The sequence below is a fragment of the Lipotes vexillifer genome, unplaced genomic scaffold (assembly GCF_000442215.2).
Source record: "Lipotes vexillifer unplaced genomic scaffold, Lipotes_vexillifer_v1.1 scaffold472, whole genome shotgun sequence".
Lineage (NCBI taxonomy): Eukaryota > Metazoa > Chordata > Mammalia > Artiodactyla > Lipotidae > Lipotes > Lipotes vexillifer.
In genome coordinates this window covers 3,367,164-3,385,127 of record NW_006797698.1, presented here as the reverse complement: position 1 = coordinate 3,385,127, position 17,964 = coordinate 3,367,164, and the positions used below count along the sequence as shown (strand labels likewise).

The 17,964-nt window shown below is 45.5% G+C and overlaps 2 protein-coding genes across 3 annotated transcripts in view; one reads left to right on the top strand and one right to left on the bottom strand.

The window, feature by feature from the left end:
• Nucleotides 1-14,936: 14,936 nt before the first annotated feature.
• Nucleotides 14,937-17,964, bottom strand: part of LOC103078635 (collagen alpha-1(I) chain-like) — a 19,809-nt gene continuing 16,781 nt past the window's right edge. The window contains exons 4-5 of the mRNA XM_007469883.1: nt 17,258-17,959; nt 14,937-15,317 (exon numbers count right to left, since the gene is read on the bottom strand). Of these exons, the coding sequence (XP_007469945.1) occupies nt 14,937-15,317; nt 17,258-17,959 (1,083 nt within the window). The remainder of the gene's footprint in view (nt 15,318-17,257; nt 17,960-17,964) is intronic.
• Nucleotides 17,443-17,964, top strand: part of CUL1 (cullin 1) — a 111,242-nt gene continuing 110,720 nt past the window's right edge. The window contains exon 1 of one of the 2 annotated variants that reach the window (XM_007469867.1): nt 17,443-17,538. The gene's annotated coding sequence lies outside the window, so the exon portion shown is untranslated. Of the gene's footprint in view, nt 17,539-17,622; nt 17,812-17,964 lie in introns of those variants that run through there. The other variant, XM_007469866.1, reaches the window with a different exon arrangement.

Here is a 17,964-nt window from a genome sequence, read left to right as displayed (position 1 = left end):
GTTCCCTGTGCTATACAGTAGGTCCTTGTTGTTTATCTATTTTCTATGGAGTAGTATATATCTGTGAATCCCAAATTCCCAATTTATCCCTCCCCCCCACCTTTCCCCTTTGGTAACCAGAAGTTTGTTTTCTATGTCTGTGAGTCTGTTTCTGTTTTCTATAAATAAGTTCATTTGTATCATTTTTTTAGATTCCACATATAAGTGATATCATATGATATTTATCTTTCTCTAAGCTTGGTTTTTCATACATTTATTCGACAAATATTTATTGGCCACCCAATACATGCCAGGCACCAGGTTAGCACTGTGGACACGACAGTAAACAAAAGAAGATATAATCTCTGTCCTCTTGGAGCTTATGAGAGAGGATTAACTGAGGAATCACGTGAACATATTTATAACTACAAGTGTGATGAATGCAAGAAAGGAGGACATGATGCTATGAGGGATTATAATTGGGAGTCTCACCTTTTCAGGGAGGTCAGAGCAGCTTCCTGAGGAGTCCTTGTTAGAGTCAAGATATAGGCAGGATGGGTAGGAGTTTGCTAAGTGAAGGAAGGAAGGAGGATGTTCACAGAGGAAGCAATGCCCAGGGGCTCTGGAGTGGGAGGGCGGTATTTTCAAGGAACTCAAAAGACCAGTGTGACTGGAGCAGGGAGGGAGGGAGATAAAGCCAGAGAAGTGGATGGATGCCAGACCACGGAAGGCCTTGGAAGCAGGCCTGGCGGTCAGCCAATCTGCTCCAGTATGGCTGCACTGTCATTAGGGCAGTAACATACTTCTAGACCCGATGATACATAGCTCCTGCACTGAGCCACCCTTATCCACCCCAAACCCAGTGCAGCTGCCCAGGCTCTCTTCTGGGCTTTGCCATGATCTAGCAACCAAGAGAGTAATTAATATCTGGCAGAAGAAGGCAAGGAGGGCAGATTTTTTAAATGCTGCTCCAAGATTCTGGCATCTGTTCTGATGGTCGGTCCCTGTGCAATATTGATTGTTAAATACTTAGACTCTTTTGAATATGATCCCTGCTTTTAGGCCATGTAAGAGGTTAGTGTTTATTCCAAGAATAACGGGATACCCTTGAAGATGGTAATGTGATCAGATACATGTTTTGAAAATACCACTCCAATTACAGTGTGAATAACAGAGGCCAACGCCAAGGCAGGTGGACCAGTTAGTAGATTCTTTTTTTTTTTTAATTGAAGTATAGTTGATTTAGAATGTTGTGTTAGTTTCAAGTGTACAGCAAAGTAATTCAGTTATACACACATATATATCTATTTTTTCAGATTCTTTTCCCTCATAGGTTATTACGAAATGCTGAGTATAGTTCCCTGTGCTATACAGTAGGTCCTTATAGGATATCTATTTTATATATAGTAGTGTGTATATGTTAATCCCAAACTCCTAATTCATCCCTCCCCCTAGTTAATAGACTCTTGTTCATCCTGCCTTCTGTTAGGGCGGTAATTGGGGTTGGGATGGAGAGAAACAAACAGATTCAGGAGATAGAGAAGATATCCCAATCGAAATCCCAGCAGGCTTTCTTATAGAAATCCACAAGCTGATTCTAAAATCTGTAAGGAAACATAAAAGGTCTAAAATAGCCAGAATGATTTTTAGAAAGAACAAGGTTGAAGGATTTACACTACCTGATCACAAGTCTTCCTATAAAGGCACATCAATTAATTCAGTGTGTATTGGCAGAAGGATAAATATGGTTTTATAAATTGAAATGTTTTCTGAATTTCCTTTTTGAATTGTTCACTGCCGGTATATAGAAATACAACTGATTTTTGCATGTTGATTTTATATCCTTAAAATTTGTCAAATTCATTTATTAGCTCTAAAACTTTTTTTGTGGATTCCTCAGGGTTTCTACATATAACATCATGCCATCTTTGAAGGGAGATAGCTTTACTTCTTTATTTCCAATTTGGAGGAACTTTATTTCTCTTTATTGCCTGACTTCTCCAGCTAAAATTTCCAGTACTATGTTGAATGGAAGTGGTGAGAGTGGGCATTCTTGTCTTGTTCCTGATCTTGGGAGAAAAGCTTTCAGTTTTTCACCATTAAGTATGTTAGCTGTGGGCTTTTAATATCTGGGCTTCATCCTGTTTATTTCTAGTTTATGGAGTGCTTTTTTTTTTTTTATCATGAAAGCGTACTGGAATTTGTCAAATGCTTTTCCCACATCTTGTGTGCATGATGTGATGTACATGAGATGATCATGTGTTTTTTCCTTCATTCTATTAATGTGGTGTATTACATTGATTGATGTTCTTATGCTGAAATACTCTGACATTCCTGGGATAAATCCGACTGACCAACTGATTTTTGACAAAGGCCCCAGGGTAATTCAATGGGGAAAGGATAATTGTTCAATAAATGGTGCTCACAAAGTTGGATATGCTTGTGGAATAAAAAGAAACCTGATCCTAACCTCACACCATAATAAAAAAAAATGTCATATTTTCTGTGGGGAAGGAATTTGGAGGTGGCTTAGCTGAATAGCTCTGGTTCAGGGTCTCTTGTGTGGTTTCAGTCAGGAGGTCAGCTGAGGCTGCAGTCATCTGAAGGCTTCATTGGGGCTGGAGGATGCCCTTTCTGAGATGATGAACTCAGGCGGCTGTTGGCAGGAGCTCTCAGTGTCTCACACGTGGAGATTTCCTTGCAACATGGCAGCTAACTCCCTGCAGAGCAAGTAGTCCTAGAGAGGGAGCAAGGAAGAACACAGCATCTTTCACAACCAGGTCTCCCAAGGCTCACATTATCACTTCCACTTTCTTCTGTTTATTAGAAGCGAGTCACTAAGTTCAGCACACATTCCAGGGGAGAGGAATGTGGCTCCACCTCTTAAAGGGAGGAGCATAAAAACCTTCGTGGACGTAAAGCCACAATACAGAACATGAACTCCAAGGACTGCTGCAATTCAGAGGCTGAGACCTCTTTGGGTGGAGAGAAGTGAGGTGCAGCACATAAAATATTGTACAATTTTTACCTACGTGAATAATGTGTTTTAAAAGATGACAGCTGATTTTGGTAGGACCCATATCATTGCTGACTTTAAAATTAGACAAAGAAGCAAAACTCTTTACATCTTATCATTTTCTTTGAGCATACCAGTCAGGATGAAAATACTGAGCAAATTCAACTCTCAACAAAGTGCTATTTTCAGATAATCCTATTGAAAATTTTAATTTTCCTTATGTAATGATCAGCACCCTAACATACTGAATATCTATTATAGTTGCAATTTAGGGTCTTCTTTTTACATTTTTCATTAGCATATTGAACTCCCTGCCTATTAAGTGTGTATATAAAATATAAGTTTTGAGAACTATAAACCCAGGCTAAAGAAATTCTTGAGAAATCCTTTCTGTAACAATTTTTTTTTTTTTTTGGCTGCATCACATGGCTTGCGGGATCTTAGTTCCCCAACCAGGGATCGAACCTGTGCCCTGTGCAGTGGAAGCGCGAGTCATAACCACTGGACCGCCAGGGAAGTCTCCTGTAACAATTTTTTTTGCATTCTTCTTTGACATCTATTTCAGTCACCAGTTTCTAAAAATTACTTGTTGAGATCTGATTTGACATCATGCTTTTCTTATAATAACTATTCCATACTCAAATGTTTTGGCGAAAAAAAACACACTTAATGTGTCCCTGTTTCTTCACATGCACATATCCTTAACCATTTCATCTTTCTAAACAGCAAGAAATCCTAATTAAATAATGTGACCATAACAATTTTTCTTCTACAATGTTTCCATTGTTTTTAACTTCCTTTCCCCTCTCTTTAAAATAAAATCAAGAATCTTTATTTTACAATCGGAGAAAGTCTTCAGGATCTGGACCTAAAGGTAAAAGAGTTCTTCAACATGACACCAAAAGCATAAGAGGAAATTTGATAAATTGGACATCATCCAAATGAAAACCTTTTGCTTTGTGAAAGACAAGACTAAAAGGGTGAAAAGACAAGAAGCCTAGAATCTAGTGCAGCAGAAATACAAACCACAAGCATCTGTGCCTATCGTAGAGGTCCAAACAAAGTGCGATGAGAATACAAAGAAGAATGAGATTAATGTCAGCCAGGGAAATCCGGGAAGTCTGACGAGGTGAGAACCAAGGTAGGAATCAAAAGACAAGTAGAATTGCAACAGATGGACCCAAGAGTGAGAAGAGCACCGAGGCGGAATTAGCGAAAGCTAGAAGGAAGGAAAGCGCAAGAATGTTTATGCCGCAAGTTGCCCAGTGCAGATTCCGGTGTATGGGAAGAGGACAGTGGGAAGTGAGCCTGGAAAGGTGGGTTGGGGCCAAATTGTGGAATCAAGTGCAGTGGGGACATAGGCCTGTTCCCAAATAGCTTACAGCTAGAAAATGCTAATTCCGGTAAGAGGTGCAGAGAACACCTGCCAGCGTCGTGAACTCTGGACGTCCTGAAGAATGGGATTACTTGGCCAGGCGTCATCATGAAAGATGGCCATCTGCTCCCACTTGAGGGGAGCTGGGGGAAGTTGCCGTGTGACCCCTCCTGTGTGCTTTCCCTCTTCTGTCTGCTGTCTTAAGCACAGGCTGGGGAACCTGAGTCTGTCTTTTTCCCACGGGAGTCTCTTCCTTGCTTCTTCCCACAGTCGTTCTTAGACTCAGGGTGGAGCTGGAAGTGCTACCCTGCAGCAGCTACGGTGGGATTGATCCCACTCAGTGCAAGGTAAGAGCCACCCAGTTTCCCATTTGTAAGTTATAGTGGAGCATTTTAGCTGCAGGGGGGAAAAAGTAGGTCAGTTAGTAAATGGTTTATGAAGTGCTCGCTCGAGAAACACATCACAGTCAATGCTTTATTTTGCAAAACTCTAGATACCCTGAGCTTTTAAAAATCACTTTATTTTCACCACTAGAGTTTTAGACCTGCTCTTTACATCCACTCACCTAATTCTATCGGGAAAACTTTAGTGTCTGTGGTTCAAAGTAAATTTTATTCCATTGCCCATTTCTTCCAGGTGGCCTTGCCGGTATGTTCAGAGTATAAATTTTTTTGCATGGTCCAAGTAGCGTTGTCTAATTTAAAGGCAAGTAAGTCAGCAATCTTGCAATAATTATTTGTTGGAACCAGATTGCTGGATATTTACCTAGTTCTAATCTTTTAGTAAAAGGTTAGGGTTGTTGGAAGGAAGGAGGAAGGGAGAAATAAAAGAAAGTATCATCGACAAAAGGATGGGAAAAATGGCCTGGCTTCCCAAAAGGGATGAAAGTTTGAGTGTTCATTTTGGATATTTAGGAGGTGATTTCCCATCTATCTTGTATCTCTTGCTCCCCTACCAAGTTATTGAGGGGGAGGGGTTGTAATTCTTGCTCTCATCATGGTATTTCCCTCTTGATGAACTGCTTAAACTCACAGAAGCAGACTTGAATGCTGATGGCATCAGTAGAAAAGCCAAACACCTGCCAATGGCCTTGTCGCTGCTGGGGTGGAACAGTGGCTGATGACATGGACCTCAGTTTCTGGGATATTATCAGCAAAAATAAAACGTACCTCTCACTGTACAAAAAGCCTTTTGTTTCTGAACTTACTCTGCCACAGAGCTAGCCAGGAACTACTTATCCAGATTCCAAGTCTGGATTAAACACACACGCTCTTAAAAAAAAAATAGAGAAATTATGCAAATTTGAGAGAGGTCTCTTCAGTTGCCCTTCCACAGAAAAAAATTAATGGAGGGGGAAGTAAAATAATTTCTCCCATAAAATGGTAAATGGTAGTATAATATCTTTTTTTTTTTTTTCATTCTTGGCTGCATTGGGTCTTCGCTGCTGCCCGCGGGCTTTCTCTAGTTGCGGCGAGCGGGGACTACTCTTCGTTGCGGTGCGCGGGCTTCTCATTGCAGTGGCTTCTCTTGTTGCGGAGCACGGGCTCTAGGCACGTGGGCTTCAGTAGTTGTGGCTCGCGAGCTCTAAAGCGCAGGCTCAGTAATTGTGGCGCACGGGCTTAGTTGCTCCGTGGCACGTGGGATCTTCCCGGACCAGGGCTGAACCCATGTCCCCTGCATTGGCAGATGGATTCTTAACCACTGTGCCACCACATAGGGAAGCCCTATAATATCTTTTTTGATTATTACCTGTTCATTTAGAACTCCAGCCTGCAGTCTTCTTTACTGTTCATTTTTTCATCCCCAAAGTGAATAGTGAGTCATAAAGCAAAGGACCTTTCAGACCAGGAAAACCAAGCTCTAAGGTCACTGGAATTTCTTAACTTCTCTGTACATGTTCTCAAAATACTATTGCTCTTCTTTAAAATATATAAAGAAATAGTATTGAAGGGCTATAAAGTTTTTCCTGGCACTTCATCATTCATGACTAGAATGTTCTCTCCAATTTATGCCAATAAAAACTTGGAATAATCCAAGATATACTTCACATGTATTACATTACGTACAAGAATAGTGCCTCAAAAATGGAAACCCCATTTTTGGCAATTGAAAAAGAAAGTTCAGGGTGAGAGGGAGTTTCTCAGAGGACTTTTAGCCAATGTATATGCAAAAATATAAGGATACAGTAAGGATGAGAAGAGGCTGAGGAAACTTCGTAGAGAAGATGACATGGGATTAGGGATCTGGGGAATGATTCAGGGGAAGAAAAAGGAAGGAGGACATTCCCAACAAAGGTCTCTACCAGGAGTCCCCACGCCTTGTGGGGAGACCCCTGTGGTTGTCAAGTGTGGCTACGGCACAAGGTCCGAGAGGAGACATGGCTGGAATGGAAACTGGGTAAGGGAGACAGAGGTCATGCTGTGAAGGTTATTTTGAATGTCTACTTAAGGGGTGTGAAACCATTGAAAGTCTTTTGTAGGAGAGCTAGCTGATAATGGCAGTAATATGCCAAAGGCTTTCTGTGTGTCAGACATCCTACACCATGAAGTGCTGTGACTCCCCTCTTAAGGCCATCCTATACAGTGTGTACTATTCCCATTTTACAGGGGAAGAAACTGAGGCAAAGACTGATGAAATAGCTTTTGCAAGGCCCAACAGCTGGTAAGTGGTGGGGTCAAGATTTAAACCTAGAGAGTCTAGCTCCAGAGCCCACGCTCTCCTTCTTGAGGAAGTCACTGCCATACTCTAGAAAAACACTCTGTGGCTGTATGGAGGATGAATTAGAAGAGAGACTGGAGGCAGGGAGACCAGCTAGGAGGCCATGGCAGCAGTGCAAATGAAAGCTAATACAGGTCTAAACTGGATAGGACTTAATGAACCAATGGACACAGAGGTGGAAGAGAGGGCAGAATAAATATACCTGAGGCATCTAACTTGAATGAATGGGTGGATGGTGCCGCCAGTACCAGAGAGAGAAAACAAAGGAGAGGATATAGGACGGGTCGGGGGAGAAGAGAGAATGGAGGCCAAATGATTTGAAACATGGGGCACGTGCAAGTAGAGGGAGCGGCAAGCAATAGAAAATCAGACCTAAAGTGTGGGAGAGGTGGGGGCTGAAGACAGAGGCGGAGGGGTACACTCTGGAAGGTCGTGAAGCTTCACTTTCAGGGCTCATCCCATGAATGAGCCCTTCCAAGCCCCTTGGGGGCAGGGGGCAGCTATATGTAGTCCTGTGTGTTTGTAAAAATGTCAAAAGTGGGTTCTTCTGGCTGCATCGATTGGCTGTAATTATTACCTCTTTCCACCCCAACTCCTCTCACTTTTCCCTCAGAGCCAGTGGCACTGGAGTGGTCCGGGCATTTGGGGGAACCTGTTTAAGGAGAAACCGAGTTAGAAATACAATGGAGTGTGGGATTAATGGGATACATCTGTGTGTTTTCTGTGTATAGTTAAGCTATTGCTAGCCATCCTGGCATAGAACTTTTCTTGTAAAACACCCTCCCCCCAAATCGTATAAACATCACGTGCCGTGAAACGTAGATGTGTCCCTGGATTGAGTTAGAGGTGCTAATTTGATATGGCTGTCAATTGAAGCCATGGAAATGACAAGATTACATAAAAGAGAGGATGTCGCAAGAAAAGATTGACAAGAATAGAACCTTCAGGAACCCACATGTAAGTGGTGGGTGGAGGAGAGCCAGGGGAAGAAAATGTTAGCAGACAGGCTAGACGATCCAGGAGACTTTTAGAGTTTGGAAGCCCAAGGGTGACTGGTTTCAAGATGGAAGGGTAGGCAGTAGAAATACCAAATGCAGGAGAGAAACTGTTGAACTTAATAGGTAGGTGGAAATGGGCTGAGGAGTCCATAGGAGGCAAGAAACTTGAGGCAGTGAGTGTAAGATACTCTTTAAGAAATGCAGTGCCCTTTGCTATGTCCAGGGTGTCCTGCTCAGTGCTTGCAAACATTAATCTTATGTGTCAACTTGGCTAGGCCGTGGCGCCCTGATGTGTTTCTGTGAGGGTGCTTTTTGGATGAAATTAACACTTAAATCAGTGGACTTTGGGTCAAGCAGATTGCCCTCCATACTGTGGGTGGGCCTCATCCAATCAGTTGAAGGCCTGACTAGAACCAAGACTGACTTGCCCTGAGCAAGAGGCGACTCAGCCAGCAGAGGCCTTCAGATTTGGACTGCAATGTTGGCTCTTCCCTGGGCCTCCAGCTTGCTGGCCCACCCTGCAGATTTTGGTCCTGCCAGCCTCCCTTAATCACACGAGCCAATCCCTTATAATTAATCAATCAGTCTGTCTCTCTCGATATATATATGTGTGGGTATGCATATGTATATATATCTCCTATTGGTTCAGTTTCTATATATCTATATGTCTATATCTCTATCTGTCTAGATATATCTCCTATTGGTTCTGTTTCTCTGGAGAACCTTGACTAATACAGTCCTGTATTACACACTTGTTTAAGAATGTCCTCAGGAAGCTTACCCAGTGTGAGGGGAGGGGTGGATTTCACATCAGGCAGCGGAGCAAGAAAGGTTTCACCGAAGAGATTGCATTTAAGGTGGGCCCAGAGGGATGGACTGTATTTGGGTGAGCGGTGATTGGGGAGGAATAATTGATACGGAACGTGTAGTTAGATGAGGAAATGCACAGAGCAAGTTCAGGCATTCACAGGGGTCCAGTTTGGATCAAGTTTGGTATGTATAAAAAACCAGAGGGAGACAAGTATGAAGAGATCCATTGAAGCTGAGGTGTAGAGGGTGTTTTAGGAATGAGGTGTTTGTCATTCTTTTGGTAGGAAATAGGAAATTATTAAAGGCCTTTGAGCAGGAAAGTGGCATCACTGGGTTTAATAGTATAAACAATCCCAACTGATCCATGAGTTGGGTTCTAACCGTTCATTCAGTATACTGTGTGTCAGGTACTATGATCAATTTTGTAGATACAGTAATAAAAGACACCGTCTTTGAATTCAAGCTCATAACCTGTAAGAGAGTGGGAAATAGAGAAGGGAAAATTATAAAGCAATATTGATAAACTCTTTAGTAAGAGTAAGTACATAGTATAAAAAGAATCACAGAAGAAAGGCACCTAATCCACATGTGGGTGTGGGGCTGGGTTGAGGTGTATAAGGTTAGAGAAAGCTTCCTGGAAGAAGAGATTTTAGGACAGTTTTCTGGAACTCAGTAATTTTCTCTTAGAGACAAGGTTGAATCATTTGAAAATGAGTTGCAATTTCTTATGGCCCAACCTAATTGAATGTTATGATGGTGTTCAGTTCCCCAGGTCAGACCTCAAAAGCTTAATTCATGACTATCTTACAACAGTGTTTTCTGTCTTAAGACAAGAGGCCTAGGACTTCTCAACATGCAACATCGGGAATTGGACAGATTCGATTTTTTTTTAAGATTTATTTATTTTTAAATTTATTTTATTTTTAAATTTATTTTATTTATTTATTTTTGGGCCTTAGTTGCGGCACGAGGGATCTTCGTTGAGGCATGCAGGATCTTTTGTTGTGGCATGTGGATTTCTCTCTAGTTGCGGCGTGTGGGCTCCAGAGCACATGGGCCCTGTAGTTTGTGGCACACAGGCTCTCTAGTTGAGGTGCGCAAGCGCAGGAGTTGTGGCGCGCAGGCTTAGTTGCCCCGTGGCATGTGGGATCTTAGTTCCTTGACCAGGGATCGAACCTGCATCCCCTGCACTGTAAGGTGGATTCTTCACCACTCAACCACCAGGGATGTCCCCAGATTAGATTTTTTTAATGTACTTCCATCTTGTTTCCTCAGTCCCTTCTTTTGTTTATGGCTCTTCTCACCGGAACCCCTGACCCCAAGGCCTTCAGCCTGCCCTGAAGCACTCAGAGTTTCTCCCAAACTTCATCTGCCCCAAACTTTCCTTTCTTTAGGTGGTACCCTATCTGGGCTAGAAAGAAGGCAACCTGATTGAACTAAATAATGCTCAACTGTGAAAGACTCTCAAGCCCTGTTACCTCCCAGAGCTATCTGACTCTTTAAGAGTGGATACTAGGAATCTTTGGTGGAATTCCAGGCAATAAAAATAAGGTCTTTGTGTATTTGTTTGTATAGGCCATTTATAAGTCTAGAGTTGAGAAGGTGGGGCTACCCAGTCTGTGTTCCCCATTCAGATATATTTACTTTGTGACTTTAGTTAAGTAAATTTCTGCTTCCTAGTTTTATGGCTGCTTACATTTAATATCATTAAAATACTGTTTGGCATTTGATGGACTAAACTGAGCTATGAACTTTTTTCTAATGAATTAAAGTAGGAGATTAAAAACCTGCTTCTTCAAAAAGAACTTATGACTCATTGTCCTAAGTAGAAGAAATCATGTATTATTTCATCTCTTTTCTGATTGCTTCCTTTGAATGTTAAGTTGGCTGGATTACTCTATTTAGTTATATAGTAAATGGGTAGTTATCTTCCTAAGAGAAACTAGTTGTTGTTGTTGTTGTTTTAATCATGCATAAAGTGTATTTCATGATTTGGATTAAATAAATAATAGAAAAATCTGTTTACTTAGCTCCTCTTCCTTGAAGCACACTATTTCAAAACAAATAAGACTTATGTAATATGTCATAATGCTAATACCAGAAGTTTTAAGACCATGACATTTGAAACTTTGAGAGGAAAGAGTAGTTCATTAAATCAGTGGTTCCCAAACTCAGGTCACCAGATTGGCCCTGGATAATTATATCATCATCATCACCATCATCATCGGTAATGTTTGTTAAGTATTTAATTTATAACAACCTCATATGAGATACTATTATCATCTCCATTTCATAGGGGAAGGCCCAGAGAGGTTAAGTACCTTGTTCAAAGTTATTCAGATAATACATAGTAAAGCCAGGATATAAACTCTGGCAGTTTCAAATTTCCTCCCTTCCCCTTCCCACCCAATTTTGATTCAGTAGGCCTGGAATGGGCCCTGGAATCAGTATTCAAATCCCCAGGTGATTCTGAAGCAAAGACAGGTTTGGGAACTCTCTCATTAAATGAATTAACTTTGCACTGGGTAGCTAGTTCCTTACTCAGGTCTTAGAAACAGTAGCTCATATGGCTGGTCAAGAGACACAGTATCCTTTCAAATTTGGTTAGTAAACAATTTTGAACCTCTTCAGTGTTCTTCAGGCTCAATGCCCAGGGGCCTGGGGAACGTCAGGAAATAGTGCCTGACCAAGGCACAGACCACGTAGTTTAAAGGCATATGTGAGAGGTTGGCAATCAGGGAGAGATCACCAAAGCCTGCGCAGAAGGTGCAAAGTAGGCTTCCTGAAAGTGGATGTGAGCTGGATATGAAAAAGGGAGGACGATTTGCAGATGTAGGAAAGGAGGACGGACCATTTCTGTTTGTTCGGGGAACAGACAGAAGCAAGCATTCATAATTGAAGGCTGGTGAGTCAAGGCTGGTATTTGTGGGCCAACAGTAGACTTAGCAGGATGGGATGAAGTTGCGAGTTCCTTTTGGGAAATGGCTAGAGATAAATTTGGAAAAGTAAGTTAGGACAAGATGATGGTCAACCTTAGGTGCCAGGTCAGAGTTTGGATTGAACCCTATAAATAATGAGGAGCCACTGAAAAGTCTGAAAGGACAAAGATTCAGTGATGCCGGTATCAGTTTGGAAAAACCATCGGCGGTCAGTCACTACACAGGCTGGAAGGATATAGCAGCGAAGAGAACCAGGAAAACCATTCAGAAGGGTAAAGGGACAATACAGGTGTGGGAAAACATCATAGTAAAGGAGTGGATGTACCCGGACTTGGGAGTCACTGGATCAGCTTATGCCACTGATCAAGCTGAGAGATTTGGAGCAAATTGCCTAGAATCTCTGAGTCTTGGGTTTTTCTTTGGAAAGTGGGTGTGATGATGATAACGAATGCCCGCACAGATTGAGCCAAAATAGACAGAGGAGTTCTCTAGGACGGTGACTAGCTCTGAGATGCAAGGTCCACGGGTCAGTATTTTGAGTTTTCAGGCCCATATGACTTGGAAAATGTCAGTGTTATCAACAACGAACTAGGGCAGTCACTCGATTTCCACTGTATGGAAGACGAGGAAAGAAAGGGAACTAACACTTGCTGTTTCAGGAAGTATGCTGGAATTACAAAGGAATTACCCTTCACGACAACCTTATGAGATAGGTATTTTAATGCCCATATAACAGTTGGCTTAACCAGAGCAAAAGATGGTGGTTTGAGTTTGAATATAAACCAAGGTCTACCTAAATCTACAACATGGGCTTTTTGAACTTCGTCATATTGTTTTAGACTCGTAAAGTTCTATTTTATTTCATTGGTTTTGGCCTAATATTCTAGTCTGAGACTATGTTGAATTTTTTTTTTTTTTTCTGAATTTTGCTTCTAACATCTAACAAGTTAATTACCCCTCCAAACTTTGGGTCATCTGAAAGGGGGACAACATCAATTTTGCGGAGATGGGGGAGAAAGATGGAGGAAGAATGTTTTGATGTGGAAAGAGAATAGGTGGCCTTGGTTCACTAGGTTGGAGGCAAGCTTACCTGCCCAGAGTAGAAGTGGTATAGATGCAACCGGTTGTGAAGTGGACATAAAAGTCAGTGGCGTAGGGGACTTCCCTGGTGACGCAGTGGTTGAGAATCCACCTGCCGCTGCAGGGGACACGGGTTCGAGCCCTGGCCCAGGAAGATCCCACATGCCATGGAGCAACTAAGCCCGTGCACCACAACTACTGAGCCTGCACTCTAGAGCCCATGAGCCACAACTAGTGAGCCCGTGTGCCACAACTACTGAAGCCTGCGCATCTAGAGCCCATGCTCCACAACAAGAGAAGCCACCACCATGAGAAGCCTGCGCACTGCAACGAAGAGCAGCCCCCGCTCACTGCAACTGGAGAAAGCCTGTGCGCAGCAATGAAGACCCAACATAGCCAAAAATAAATAAATAAATTTTTTTTTTTTTTTTAAAGTCAATGTCATAGTCTAAGAGCTAAGAATAATAGTGCAGATGAGTGGAGAGCAAAGGCTAGAAGGAAGTTAAGAACCAGGAATTGAGGTAATGAGAAGTGAGGAGGATGGTATAGGTGGACTAAATCCTTCTGTTAAGGAAAAAGAGAGGTTGGAAGAAAAAAACAGTAAAGAGAAAGTTGACCCACTCAGCTCATGTATTAGCTCTGGGAAGTCACAGGCAAGGAGACCATATTGAATGATGAGATGGGAGAGGGCAGATTAAGGGAAATTGGAGATGAGATACCTTGTCTGAGGAAGGCACAGGGAAGAAGTAAGGATCTAAGAGAAGCCATATACCTACAGTGGAAAGCATTGTCTGCAGGGAGAAGCCTTCCAATTGTACCTTCAGTCTAACCATGTGCCCACAAAATAGTTAAATGCATCCAGGTTTCTTCTGAATATTTAGAAGTACAGGGTGTAAACCGAGAATCTAAAAATCCTCACACAGACTGAGATCACATACTTCGGTGACAAGTATAGACAAATGCCATATTCTTAAAGATACTTAACAGATGCTGACAAAAGACCACTTTTTAATAGGAGGAACCCCATCTACTAGTGGGATATTTCTTCTAAGAGAAACCCATATTCCTCAGGAAAGAGAGGACTATGGGGGTAGCCCTCTGCTCTGGGCCTAGGATTTCCACCCCAAGGTGATACTTAATGTTTTAGTTTGGAGCAAAACAGGAAGTTAACATTCATCAAGTTTGTTGCCCAGATAATCTGAAATCCTTCCACGCTTGTTCATGGACCACGGGTATGAAAGCAGAAGCCCCTCCAAGTCCACGCTTCTCACCCGTGCGACCTTAGGAAGCCAGGTGGCTATTTGTGCTGCCAAAATTTGTATTTCAAGTACCCAATTGTGAGTTAATTTCACTTGAATGCGATGAACTACTCCAGACCGCACGTGAAAACAATCCTATTCTATAGTCAAACCTCATCCCATCCATATATGTAAAATCTTCAGTTCCATTCTTGATTTGTCTTTACAGAGATTAATAGTAAAGGGAATCTTTGTCAACATTTGCCTAAAAAAGAGTCGGTTAAAGATTTTGAAGAGGGAAGCTAGTTTTGGTTTGATTTTAAAGAAATAGGAGAGACACGCCGAGGAGCTCGGGCTTTCATGTGCGGATCGCCGAGGCCCGCAGGTGTCCTGGGGCTCGAGAATGGACGACACGTTTATCTCTAGTCTGTACCTGCTTTTCAGGGCCACTCGCCCATCTCAGACTTTATCAGCCGGTCGGGATATGGCTTTTGGTTATTCTCCCAGCCGGGGAGGCAGATCCACCGGGTGCACGTGTGTGCGCGCAGGAGGGGAGCAGGAGTGGGTGTGTAAGACCCCCTCCTCCGGGGTGTCTTGGGGCAGGTGCTCCCCAGGCTGCTGCCCCGACCTAAGAAGGTGACCCCTCCTCGTTCGGCCCAAAGTGGCGGGAAGCCGGGTCCTTAGAGGCGGCCTCTAGGAGAGGGAGGCTGTAAAACCTGGAGGAGGATCCGCTGCGCCCGGTCGGGGAGGGCGCCGGGGTTCGGAGCCAGGGGCCGCGGGCTTTCAGGTAGAGAACAGCCCCGCGAGCGGGTCCTCGGTGGCGCTGGGGGGCCGGGGGACGGGGCCGCCGGCGGGCGGGAGGTTTCCGGGCCCCTCCCGCGCCGCGGGCTGGTGGGGAGATGGCGGCGACGGTTTCCCGGTTCCCCCGCCCCGGACGCCGATGGCGGTGCGTTCCGGCCCTCCCCCACCAGCTTCTTCCCCACGGGAGCCGTAGCCGGTGAGGCGGGGAGGGCGGGGAGCGGCGGAGGAAAGGCTAGAGGGCGGAGGTTGCGTGGTGCAGGCGGCGGCGGCGGCGGCGGCGGGAGGAGGGCCGGCGGGCGGGCAGGGAGGAGGAGGAGGCGGGAGCCGTGTCGCACGCAGCTCCAGGCGGGGCAGCCCCGGCGGCTGAGGGACGCGGCGAGACCTTGGCGGGACGGGGATTTAACCGGGGCAGGGCCCAGCGGTAGGGGACTTCCCTGGTGACGCAGTGGTTGAGAATCCACCTGCCGCTGCAGGGGACACGGGTTCGAGCCCTGGCCCAGGAAGATCCCACATGCCATGGAGCAACTAAGCCCGTGCACCACAACTACTGAGCCTGCACTCTAGAGCCCATGAGCCACAACTAGTGAGCCCGTGTGCCACAACTACTGAAGCCTGCGCATCTAGAGCCCATGCTCCACAACAAGAGAAGCCACCACCATGAGAAGCCTGCGCACTGCAACGAAGAGCAGCCCCCGCTCACTGCAACTGGAGAAAGCCTGTGCGCAGCAATGAAGACCCAACATAGCCAAAAATAAATAAATAAATTTTTTTTTTTTTTTTAAAGTCAATGTCATAGTCTAAGAGCTAAGAATAATAGTGCAGATGAGTGGAGAGCAAAGGCTAGAAGGAAGTTAAGAACCAGGAATTGAGGTAATGAGAAGTGAGGAGGATGGTATAGGTGGACTAAATCCTTCTGTTAAGGAAAAAGAGAGGTTGGAAGAAAAAAACAGTAAAGAGAAAGTTGACCCACTCAGCTCATGTATTAGCTCTGGGAAGTCACAGGCAAGGAGACCATATTGAATGATGAGATGGGAGAGGGCAGATTAAGGGAAATTGGAGATGAGATACCTTGTCTGAGGAAGGCACAGGGAAGAAGTAAGGATCTAAGAGAAGCCATATACCTACAGTGGAAAGCATTGTCTGCAGGGAGAAGCCTTCCAATTGTACCTTCAGTCTAACCATGTGCCCACAAAATAGTTAAATGCATCCAGGTTTCTTCTGAATATTTAGAAGTACAGGGTGTAAACCGAGAATCTAAAAATCCTCACACAGACTGAGATCACATACTTCGGTGACAAGTATAGACAAATGCCATATTCTTAAAGATACTTAACAGATGCTGACAAAAGACCACTTTTTAATAGGAGGAACCCCATCTACTAGTGGGATATTTCTTCTAAGAGAAACCCATATTCCTCAGGAAAGAGAGGACTATGGGGGTAGCCCTCTGCTCTGGGCCTAGGATTTCCACCCCAAGGTGATACTTAATGTTTTAGTTTGGAGCAAAACAGGAAGTTAACATTCATCAAGTTTGTTGCCCAGATAATCTGAAATCCTTCCACGCTTGTTCATGGACCACGGGTATGAAAGCAGAAGCCCCTCCAAGTCCACGCTTCTCACCCGTGCGACCTTAGGAAGCCAGGTGGCTATTTGTGCTGCCAAAATTTGTATTTCAAGTACCCAATTGTGAGTTAATTTCACTTGAATGCGATGAACTACTCCAGACCGCACGTGAAAACAATCCTATTCTATAGTCAAACCTCATCCCATCCATATATGTAAAATCTTCAGTTCCATTCTTGATTTGTCTTTACAGAGATTAATAGTAAAGGGAATCTTTGTCAACATTTGCCTAAAAAAGAGTCGGTTAAAGATTTTGAAGAGGGAAGCTAGTTTTGGTTTGATTTTAAAGAAATAGGAGAGACACGCCGAGGAGCTCGGGCTTTCATGTGCGGATCGCCGAGGCCCGCAGGTGTCCTGGGGCTCGAGAATGGACGACACGTTTATCTCTAGTCTGTACCTGCTTTTCAGGGCCACTCGCCCATCTCAGACTTTATCAGCCGGTCGGGATATGGCTTTTGGTTATTCTCCCAGCCGGGGAGGCAGATCCACCGGGTGCACGTGTGTGCGCGCAGGAGGGGAGCAGGAGTGGGTGTGTAAGACCCCCTCCTCCGGGGTGTCTTGGGGCAGGTGCTCCCCAGGCTGCTGCCCCGACCTAAGAAGGTGACCCCTCCTCGTTCGGCCCAAAGTGGCGGGAAGCCGGGTCCTTAGAGGCGGCCTCTAGGAGAGGGAGGCTGTAAAACCTGGAGGAGGATCCGCTGCGCCCGGTCGGGGAGGGCGCCGGGGTTCGGAGCCAGGGGCCGCGGGCTTTCAGGTAGAGAACAGCCCCGCGAGCGGGTCCTCGGTGGCGCTGGGGGGCCGGGGGACGGGGCCGCCGGCGGGCGGGAGGTTTCCGGGCCCCTCCCGCGCCGCGGGCTGGTGGGGAGATGGCGGCGACGGTTTCCCGGTTCCCCCGCCCCGGACGCCGATGGCGGTGCGTTCCGGCCCTCCCCCACCAGCTTCTTCCCCACGGGAGCCGTAGCCGGTGAGGCGGGGAGGGCGGGGAGCGGCGGAGGAAAGGCTAGAGGGCGGAGGTTGCGTGGTGCAGGCGGCGGCGGCGGCGGCGGCGGGAGGAGGGCCGGCGGGCGGGCAGGGAGGAGGAGGAGGCGGGAGCCGTGTCGCACGCAGCTCCAGGCGGGGCAGCCCCGGCGGCTGAGGGACGCGGCGAGACCTTGGCGGGACGGGGATTTAACCGGGGCAGGGCCCAGCGACCAGGTGGAGACGTCGCCGGAGCCATTTAGGCACCCGGGAAATGCGGGTGAGTGTCGACGGCGCCGGGGCCGAGGAGAGTCGGCGGCGCAGGCCCGGCCCGGAGCCGCGGTGTCGCAGTGACTGGGGCCGCGGCGGCCGAGCCCAGGCGCCGGGCGAGGCCTGAGCCGCCGAGCCGCGGCTGGGCGGAATGGCGGCTGGG